This window comes from Parasteatoda tepidariorum, chromosome 1, assembly GCF_982258835.1.
Source record: "Parasteatoda tepidariorum strain Cologne lab strain chromosome 1, Ptep-v5.0, whole genome shotgun sequence".
Lineage (NCBI taxonomy): Eukaryota > Metazoa > Arthropoda > Arachnida > Araneae > Theridiidae > Parasteatoda > Parasteatoda tepidariorum.
The window spans coordinates 66,763,375-66,774,749 of NC_141755.1; the positions used below are offsets into that span (position 1 = coordinate 66,763,375).

At 28.6% G+C, this 11,375-nt stretch overlaps 1 protein-coding gene across 1 annotated transcript in view; it reads left to right on the forward strand.

The window, feature by feature from the left end:
* Nucleotides 1–3,749, forward strand: part of LOC147816492 (uncharacterized) — a 31,046-nt gene extending 27,297 nt beyond the window's left edge. The window contains exon 4 of the mRNA XM_087165623.1: nt 1,895–3,749. Within this exon, the coding sequence (XP_087021749.1) occupies nt 1,895–2,084 (190 nt within the window). The 3' untranslated portion in view covers nt 2,085–3,749. The remainder of the gene's footprint in view (nt 1–1,894) is intronic.
* The last annotated feature ends 7,626 nt before the right edge of the window (nt 3,750–11,375 follow it).

Here is an 11,375-nt window from a genome sequence, read left to right on the forward strand (position 1 = left end):
AAACCTACTGCTTCCCACTGAAAAAAAGATGTTATAAATTAAATAGAATATTTCTATCGTTTATTTTTTTCTCTATAGCGAAAAGATAAAGAGCCAAAATAAAAATTCCCAAAATAATTAAATAAGCTCATTTAATAAGTTTTAAGGAACTCAATAATTTACAGCTTTTTTCCCAAATAGAAAATTTAATTAAATTACTCCTGCTAGGATTATGCAGAACATGAGGTAAGCGATAAGATTGTATTTTATCCGGTTTTAAACTGTTAGGAAAATATTTTTTTTTTCATCCTGCAATTTCTTTTTGAAACTCTTATCTTAGAAGACACTAAAAACTTCTTCGAAAACTTTTCACACTGAAACTGAAATATACATTTTTTAACATTTTATTTTATATTTTGTTTGCGGAACAGTTATCGGAAATTAACTTCGGAAGTGGAACAGTTTGGTATTGATTTTTAGAAATGATAATAACATATTTTTCCATCATTAAATTGATCGTGTTTACGAAGTTAAATAACTAGAATATTTTTACCATTTCCCAAAGTGAGGTTTTATCTTCTTCTTTATTTTATGGATTGAACAAAACTAAGTTTTATCACTATTTTCCTCATAATAATTTATTTTATTAGTTTTTTCAAGTTTTGGCAATGATATATTAAACTGATAAGAGATTTTAGTATTAAAAAATGCATTAGAGAAAGAAAATAAGTGATTTTTCTTGTACATATGCATAAATATTTTAAAGACTTTTATTTAAATGGATTTTGCTTTAAAAACTACCAAAAAAGATAAATTATTTCCCATCAGCTCATTTCGTTTTTTAATACCGGAAAATTTACCGAAAGAAAACTTTAACGAGCCATAATCTGGAATTATATATTACAACTGTTTTTGGAATTTCTATTACTACCAAAGGTGAAGGTTTTAATCTAAAACGAAAATATTCTTCCTTTATGAGGAGATGCTGTATTGCTGTATGCACAAAAATTAGTTTCACATTTAGTAACTGTAAATATATAAATCCAGCATTCATTAAAACAATATCTATAAGGAATTGTAATGTATTTCAATTTTAGTGTTTATGTGGTTACTTTAAGATTTACATGTCGTTCCTGTGTAGTTTTGCTGTTTTTGGTTTGGGATTTCCTTTTTTAAATTTAAAAATGTAAGCTAAAGCAGTAGTTTCAAATTTTCTATACAATTGGGAACTTTTAATCCAATTATAGGAATAATGAAAATATAACCAAGGAAACACCACTAATAAAAATAAGTCGTGTGAAAAATTAACATTTTTCCCTATAATTTTTAACATTTTTGCCCTCAAATACCCATAACTGATTTTTTTAAATCAATTAAAATTGAAAGATACATAATTGATGTACAAATTACAAAATTAACAAAAATAGTAACTTATGTGATTACTTTTTGATTTTTAATTATTAATATATTTACAGGGTGTTTCGTAATCACCCTTGATATATTTTTTAATACTTGTCAAATCAGAAAGGTACATTGGTGATAATAGACGAATTTTGCGGTTGAAAATTAATGCTTAAAAGATTTGAAAGAAAAAATAACAGAAAAAGTTGTCGAATTCTGACGAATTATTAACGAAAAAAGTAAAATTAAACATATTAAAATCTGTGTGATTAATAGAGAAAACTGAAAGGAAATGGAAAACAACTCTTAGAAACAATTAGCAATTACTAGATTCCTTAACTTCCATCGGCAAATAAATAGGTTTGATACCTTAATCCAGATTTTACTAATGTTGATTCGTTATAGTTTGATACAGTTTAATTTCTTTGCTATTCACCGTCTATTTAATAACAAAATATTGACTGATAAATAAATAATGTGCAATAGTATAATGCAACAATGGTTTTATTTGTAGGAGAAGCTGTAATATCAGAGGAGAAAGTTGCTGGAAAGACATAGATTGTTGCACAGCAGAATGCGTTTGCACTTCAAACCAGTGTTCATGTGGTAACAGACCAAAGGCCAAAGTCGCAAATCTGAAATTGAAACCCAACTTTTTGCCCCAAGCTCAGCGCTTAGAGCAACGATTGGAGTGCAGATACTGAATTAAGGAGCTCAGATATTTTTTATTCTTTATTTAGAAGCACGCAGGAATTTTTATTCGGAACTACCAGCTAATAAACTTTTTACCCAATTTATACACACTGACAAAATTTATCGTGATTATTAACTTGATAATATTTTTTTTTTCATTTATAAAAGTGTACTTACGCTATAGCTGTGACAAAAAAGTCATATATTTTTTTAAATTTTATTTGTTCTTAAATTTGAAGTAAGCTTATTTTTAAAATGTTTTTTTACAAAATTACCGATATTTAAAAAAAAATCATGTGTTGTACTTTGGAAAGTTTTAAAAGAATTTTTGTGCTATTTTTGAAATATCAAGCAAGTAAATATCACAAAATATATTATAATATTCTAGGTCTAAACAAAGAATGTTGCTCTAAAATGTTGTTTATTGTGAATATATTTAGTATCAAAATAAATTGTTTCGTATAGTCGAAACAATTATTGCTTGACATCAAAATTAAATTTTTCGCACTCGTTGTCGTCTAACGTCACTGTCGTTGTGTCTCGTTGTCTCGACGTTGTCGTAATTTAATCTTTTGCACTAGTGTTTTTTTTTAGTGTCACTATATAGTCACACTGAAGTCATTATATGTGGTTTGTCACACTATAAGTGTGACAAACCACTTATTTAAATTCTTCTATATTTTTTTATTATTTAAATTTGTCATAAATATATTTTTTATATCTATATGCGGAATTTTACAACTGTACATTCTCAGATATGGCTAATAATATCATTAGAGTAATCTGAGAATATGCTTATGCTAATGATGTACTACATTGATAATAAGCGTGAATTCAATATTTATATTGCTTATAAGACTTTTCTTATTTATACTAAAATCTACTTCTTCAATAAAATAAATTTAAAATAAATTTAAGCTATAAAAATACTTTAGAAGAATAGTTATGATAATTTGTTACATGCAAAATCGTTACAAGCAATAAATTTGCTTTTAAAATTATTTAAAATTTTTATATTATTTAAATGTTCATAAAAAGTCAAATTTATTTTGAATATTCTGATGTACTTGTATATATTTATTCATGTTTGATGTTTTGTGTTTCATTTTTGAATTTTTCATTACCTAGCATTGATAAGTATTATCCACAATGTTTGTTTTCCTCATAAAAATGTATGTTTTTATTGTGCTATTTATTATTTCTTGAATTATGGAGTTGACAAGAATATATTTGCTATTTTAGCGTTGTCATCGTTCTCTCTTGATTAATTATCTGGCCATAATATATATTTGCAATGTAAGATTCAAACAATATTTTTTCATTGCATTTAGAATAATTATTTTTTTATGTAAGCTCCAAAACTTTAAAACACGACATAAAACATACGAAACACTTTTATGTATTTTGTGAAAGATAATATGTTAGTATAATTTTAAGCCTTCATTGTACATAATACAACTGTATAAAAAATTAATTAAAAAGCTACATTGTATATACTATACTTTGCAAAATGCAAAATGCATTTAAAATGTATATTTGATCTGTGACAATTATTTTCATAAATTCTTTCGTGATATTACAATGTTATGAAATATATTTTTTATGGATAAATACAGAAAAAAAGCTTTATTTGTACAGTTTGCTTTTTAGAAATAAATACTTTTCTATGAATGTAAGGTGTAGCATCATTACTCAAATCATTTAAACGTTTAAACATTTTATACAGTTAAGTGAATTTGGTGCTTTGGTGACCCGTCCGTCAATTGACGGAAGCACTTTTACCTTAAATAAAAACAAGTTATCATGGATATAAGTACAACTAGGTAAGTACTGATTTATTATAGGGCCTGAGCATATATGGCAGTACTTTTACTTTCGTTACTTGTACCGCCGGTACAAGTAAAAAGTACGTACTTTTACTTGTACTTCGTTACTTTTTAAATTTAGTACTTTTACTTGTACTTTCGTTACGGATTTGTAACGGAAATGTCGAATGAAATCGTTACTTTTTTCTAAAACTCGGTAAGTTTCGGTAAAAAAAAAATTAATTAAAAAAAATGCTTATGTTTTTTTAATTTATAAAATTAATGTGCAATATATATGCATTCACAGATAACTTCGTGTTTAAATACTTTGACCTTTTAAAATTGTCATTTCGAAGTTCAAAAAAGCCGTCCTTTCCCTTTCAGGAAAGAGAAAAGACCGCTCTTTTGAACTACGAAAGGTTTCGCGATGTGAAATCGCAGGACGATTTATTGTTTGCTGCAGGTCTGGTACCTTGCATCAAATCTAATTGGTTGGAAGAAATAGTTAGGGAGGAGACTACAAAAAAATTGGAAAGAATTGTCCAAGCTGAACACCCTGCTATAACTAATAACGTAACAGAAAAAAACCCAGGGATTTTCAACTTTCTAAAGCTGAAATCATCATGCCAATCACCAACGACAGATGAATTTATGGCATACATGAGCTCAAATGTCGAAACGGAAAGCATATCAATTTTGAATCGATATCCAATCGTAAAGAAATTTTTTGTTAAATATAATACCGCAGTACCTTCTAGTGCTCCCGTGGAGCGCTTATTCAGCGTGGCTAAGCACGTTCTGAGAAATTCTCGCAGCAGACTCAGTGACACCACTTTCGAAATGCAATTATTTTGCAAAATGAATAAAAATATTAATTAGCAAGTTATTTTCATTCATTTTCGAGTTTTATGCATTTATTTAATACATTTTAAATAAAAAATGTTGGATTTTGTTATTACGTTTTTCAATTTTCGTTTTGAACTCACTAATAATACATTTTTGTCTTGATACATTTTTTACTAAATACATTTTTATCTAGTAAATTTTTTACTAAAATTATGTTTACGCCCGACCTTGTCAAACAACGCCCAGTCAAATCTCTAAGAACTTCAGAACTACTTGTGCTATTGAAAACTATTATAATTACTATTTTAACTCTTGAAAACTAGAAGGTATTAATTTAACTGCTGATACTAAAATTCGTTTGCAAAATTTAATTATTCCGTTAGGCAGAAATGTTCGGAAAATGATTTTCTCGCATGACTTCAGCATTAGCCATTGTTACAAATAAAACTGTAGACTGTTCTGTTTCAACTTATACTGCACATTCAATTATTTTTTACTAGCTCAAAGATCACAAAGCTATCTGAAACCTCGTGTTTGCTTTGTTTATGTTTGTGCTTTTAAAACGCGTTTCTATGGAGTAAAACAATTTTAAATCAATGGTAATTTAAATAAATAAAAATAATTAACTAAAAATTAAAATCAATAGATAAAATTTCTTTTTCCTGCAAATCCATAAGAAGTTTGACATTAAAATTATATTTGATTTTGAAATTATATTATACGATTATATTATAAAATTATATTACAATATTCTTCCGAATTTAAAAATAAATTAATGTCCATAACTTTCAAAATTAAAAATAATTAAATAAATAACAACAATTTTGCAAAAACATTAAAGAACATAAGAATATTATTCAATAAAATTTTAGGTTACTTTGAATTTTGGATTTTCTAGAAATGTACTTTTAAATCGTTACTTTTTTTATTTAGTACTTGTACTTCTACTTGTACTTTTTACTCGTTACTTTTTAAAATAAGAACTTTTTACTTTTTACTCGTTACTTTTTTTAAAAATACTTGTACTTTTACTCGTTACTTTTTAAAAGTAACGTTGCCATATATGGGCCTGAGTCACCCGGGTCATTAGTCCTCAAATTTAAGGGAGGCCCTTAAAATTCTGAGAATGTTATTTTTTAAATTTTTTATACTCCTTAGCATCGTCTAGTTAATAAAATTGTCACCAGTGCACTGAAAGAAAAAAGTATGGACAATGCTACTTGAATATGATAAAATATAACATGTCTCTAGCTCTATGGGAAAGCTAAAAAGCTCGGTAATTTTTACCTAAACGCTTTGGTTATAATTTTGATAAAATTTATATGAAATATGGTTTTGCAATAATAAGTGATAAAGTTTGGTAAATGTGATAAAATTTGATAATCTTCATCACGATACCTTAGATCTAAGGACCAGTCGACTAGACCACTGGTCGATCAGTGGTTCCCAAATTTTTTTGACCACGGAACCCTAAATAATCTACCAACTTTCAGTGAACCCTAAAATTATAAGGAAAGTTTATTAACTGTGAAAGCATTGGCCCATAAAATTCTAAATTTGTTTTTAAATATTTATTTAGGAGAATGAAGGTTTTTCTTCCTTATCATTAATTACCTTAAATTAGGTTTTATGCCAGACAGTTACATTTTTAGTCTAGTCTAGTTATGAATTTCAATAATATAAGCCGAAAATGAATAAGAAAATCCGAATTATGATTATTATAAAAGCTAAAAAGAACTGCAACTAAAGTTGAAAATGGTTATCAGAGAAACATATATCTTTCTTTAAGAATATAATAATTTAATTTTGATTTGAAAAGAGCCATATAAATACTACTGCAATATTTCATTAATGCTTGTTCTTTTCATAATTTATTCAATGTATTGTTACTAGAAATATATTTTCTTTGAAAAAATGCCAATTTTACCTCATTGACATTTTACTTGAAATAATTTCATAAAAGCAACTGAAAGATTAAATAAATTATGCATTATAATCGGATCTAACTATAATCAGAGGTTTCAAAAATCATCGCTTGTTATTAAAAGTACTAATTTGTGGATTCCACTTAACTCCTCCAGGGAACCCTCACCCTATGGTTCCGTGAAACATCATTTGGGAACCACGGCCTTAAAGCATGGCATTAAAACCATTCATTCGGTTAAATTTACTTTTTAATTTTGTATTTCTTATTAAACGTATTGTAATAAGAATTATAATTTTGGAAAGCAGGTAATTATAATTTTAGAACAGAAACTCCAATAAACCGTTTACATATGAACGGAAAAAGTAGCAAATAAATGGTTTAAATACAGTTTATTTTGGATTAATTATCGAGAATTATGTTGCTTTTTTTATTCTTTTCAGAAATGTCATTACTATATAATATGGTATTTTACCCCAATTTGTTTCTCCGTGTACTAAGTAAAAAAAGATTCAGCCTTAGCAATATTTTTATGCAATATATTTTTCTTATGTAACAAGTTGTTAAAAATCATATCGCACTCAACAGGATGTATAGTCTGTTCAGAATGACTTGCAATACTGCTTCCGACAGTTCTGGAGTTACAGTTCCTGCAAATCAAGCACTACAGATTCTATTATTACTGAATCTACTTTGATTCTTAAATATTCCACAGTTCTCGCAATGTAAAAACTTTTTTTTAAAAAACAATTCCTCGAAAATCCACCCTTCTTTGATGATGTAACATCAGGCTGCAAAATAAAATTAAGGAAACAAAAAAATATGCATAATCTTGTGTTCCAACCTAAGATGGCTACATCCGTAAAACTTTGCTTACAATTTTGCATTTTCAGACTCGGTCAACTTCATCAACCTGGTAATGACCATTTAAAAAGTATTATTAATTTTTTCAGATAGTTTGACACCGATTTCACCCAATCTGTATTCAGTAACAATTTTGCGCTGTTAGAACAATCTTGCAAATTTTATTCTGCATGGTCTCCGTAATTAAAATAGCTTTGAAAGTGAGGTTAAAGGGAGTATTGCATTGCACTTAGATAAAACTTTGTATTTTTGAAGAAAAAAAATTCTAAATAATTATTAAATCTATTTATCATTGTATTTAAGTAGACTACGTAACAATATGCATGTTCATTCCTACTTCAAAGAAATTTAGCATTTGAAATATTTATATTATTTTACTTAGTTAAAACCTATAAGGTTCACGTACGTGTATTAGCACCCTGGCAGTATAATTCCTATTTTGCTTATCTTATCATGACTTTATGGCAGTAAAATGAAAATTCGGGACTGAAATAGTTATATTATTTGCTATACTTTTGTTACTTCAGTAGTGAAGAGGTTAATACTTTCTAATTTATAAGCCGTTATATTTTTCTGATTTTGCTGCGGAATTTTTTATGTTACAAAACATAAAAAACTGTAACATTAAGTCGATCACTCAAAACAACGGCTACATCAGTGAAACTTTCGATTTTTTAATATAAGGGGACGGTTTCATTTAAAACCAATTTCGAATTTCCAAGAAACTACACCCAGTAATTTTTTTTATAAAAGTATTAAGTTAAAAATATTAAATTTAGCATAAACTTTTATCAATGAAGTGCGTTTAACTTATACTTACATTTGGGTTTGCTAAACAGAAACTTGAAATTACTAAAGTGAGTTGAACAATGTTCAGAAATTACGAAGGAATAAGAAAATTACATTCGATATTTAGTTCGAGAATTACTGACAGTTGTATTTGTTGGAAAAAATGCCATACAGACCGCTTTCAAGGCAACAGGAATTCATTTAATTACTTAATTTGATGTAATTTTTTCCCGAAGTTCTTGTTCGAAAGTATTTGCAATTTTTTTCACATTTTTTCCTTTATATGTTACATTTCATTTTGCCAAGAAAAACTATAAGACTTAAAAACTAGAAATTGCAACGATGTGTAAAAAAATGTACAAAGAATTTGATTGAATAAAAAAAAATACGATTTGATAAATAGTTAAAAAAGTATTAGCTGCTAAAATTATCGTACGAAAAAGACTTGTAAGCTGATCTACTACACATTGAAACACAACTACAAAGTTGAAATTTGACGTGCTACTGGACAATTTGGAATTATAAAATTAACGAAATTTTATTTCAAAATTATAAATATATTATTGATTAAAATAATATTGATCAAAAGCTATTGCTATTTTAAGTGCTGTTTTGTATTTTTTTTTTCTTGAATAATTATTTACCCATTGTTACCATCCCAAAATTAATAAATAAAAATTAAGAAAAAAATGTTAGATGCTACCAGATTTAAATCTTAATATTTATATCGAAATTTTTCAAAATGCAAAACTTGAAGAAAGTAAAAAATGTGTTTTCAATACGCAATGTTATGTTACTTCTTATTGCGCCACCATCCTGAATTCCTAAGCTTAATTTTTTGTTCGAAAAACAGTTGATTGTTTTTTGAATCGTTGCGGTTTTTTGCGTTGTTTTGAATCCTTAAATATCGTTGAGTTTATCAAATCAATATCTAAAAATAAATTATTTTTCTCATGAACTTATAACACGTCGTTAGGATAAAAATTCAAATCTTAAAATTTGCAAAGTCGTTTAAATTTTAATTTCCACTAATTTTATTCAAACTAGAAAACTTTTAATCATATGTTTACCTCAATTTCTTATAATGTCCTTTTTTAATTAATCACCAATTCTGACTTATCACAATTAACTGTTAACGGAGCTTAAAATATAACGTAAATATTTGCCTTATCTTACTCTGAATCTAAACAAAAACTTGTTCTAGTATCTCCCATTCTCAAACATGCAGAAAGTAGATCTTGCTACGTAAACAAATACGTTGAACTTCTACACTGGCTTCAGTGATCACTTCAAGAAGAGCAAATAATCACATTGAAAACGAAATAGTAAAGAGACTCTGCTCCATTCCAGTTGATTATTGAATTGCGACTGTATTTACAATGTGGATTTGCTATTTCAAAATAATTCCATTAAAAGCTCTTTTTGTTCCGTTACAATAATGAATACTATCATTTCGTAATTTAATATGAAACCATTTAGTTTTTTGGCAAAACCGGAATCAATGCTATTTATTTCATATATAGCATTGATATCTATATATTTTACAAATTATGTCTTCGTATGCTTAAAAATATTTTTCAAATATGAAAACAATCAAATATTTACAAACATGACAAGTCATTAATTATTCAAATAGTGTAGCTATAACGCGACCTTTAGAATGAGAACAAAGCAAAATAAGCAAAAACAAAAGCATAGAGGTTGAGAGCTAACGTTCTTCATAAAAGGGCATTCTTTCTGTACGCGATTAATTCTCATCTGATTGCTGTCGAGAAAATATTAGAATTCGGATAATGAAATATATTTTCCCACGGAAACTTTTTATTCAAGTTATCTTTATCTCGGGAGAGTGTTTAGAGCTGTGACAACTCGAAGCAGCGAGAATGGTGCCTAAGAAAATACGTTTTTTGGCCAGGCACCATTTTCACTGTATTCGGTTGATGCACTTCCGATCACCATTGAGAGAAAAGAAAAATCTGATTGGTCTGCTTTTTGCTAAAAAAAAATCTATATCACTAATCCCAAACTAAATGGGCTACAAGTGGTGTAGAGCAGAACTCTCAACATTTCGCATGCTTTCACCATCAAAGTGGGGTGAAGTAGCAAGGAAGCATAGTTTCTATTAATTATCAAATAGATTAAAAATTTTAAGTTAGGAAACTATATGGAACTGAAAACTATATTGAGCATATTTCTGAAAGAAAACGTCGTGGAAATTTTTAAACGTATTTTCGACAAGTAAATATGAAAAATATTTAAGAAAGGGGAAGATGTCATAGTACATTCCTATACAACTAAAAAGAGGATGAGAAGGAGAGGGGAGGGTCAAGACATGGAAACAATCTCTTCCCCAGATGGCGCGATACCTTTATAGTGAGAATGACCCTGATGTTGATTCAGAGCAAGTTACAAAATAAAAAAAATCACGTAGTGTAAATCACATACCAGTTTCTCCTGACAAAATTGTCAGATAAATCTAGCTAAAAATATGAATTTGAAAATGACACAAAAAGAATGCTTCATTTAGGTATTGTTCTTTCTTCGTCCCGCAGTGGACTGATCGTTAAGACACGGTTCCCAGCAGATCACCGAAGTCAAGCATCACTGACTGCGATCAATGTGCGGGTGGGTGACCCACTTGGATCAGTCAGCGTCGGGACCGAGGGTGTGTGGTATTGGTCCTCGTTAAACTGCGCTACCGTAAAGTGCTCGACTTCGCGTGCAGGTCGTTGGGCTACCGAAGCGGGGGTGCCATACCCTCTGCAGAGGATCAAAATTGTGATGGCATGTCTTCGGATCATCCTCAGGGATGTTTCCCACACCGTCGCCAATAGCCCATTGTGCAGCTCTAGCGCAACGTAAATGAACTACAGCAACAACAACTGTTCTTTCTTCATGCGAAATATTCGCTGATGCGATTGATAAGCTGATTTTTTTTTTCTGTATGCAGCGAGAATGGCTGATTTCAAATACGAAGGGGTCAGTCTTCAAAAAGATGTTTCATATGAGGCACTTTATTTACGATATATTTCACACAGTGGACTGATCGTTAAGAAATGGTTCCCAGAATAGAT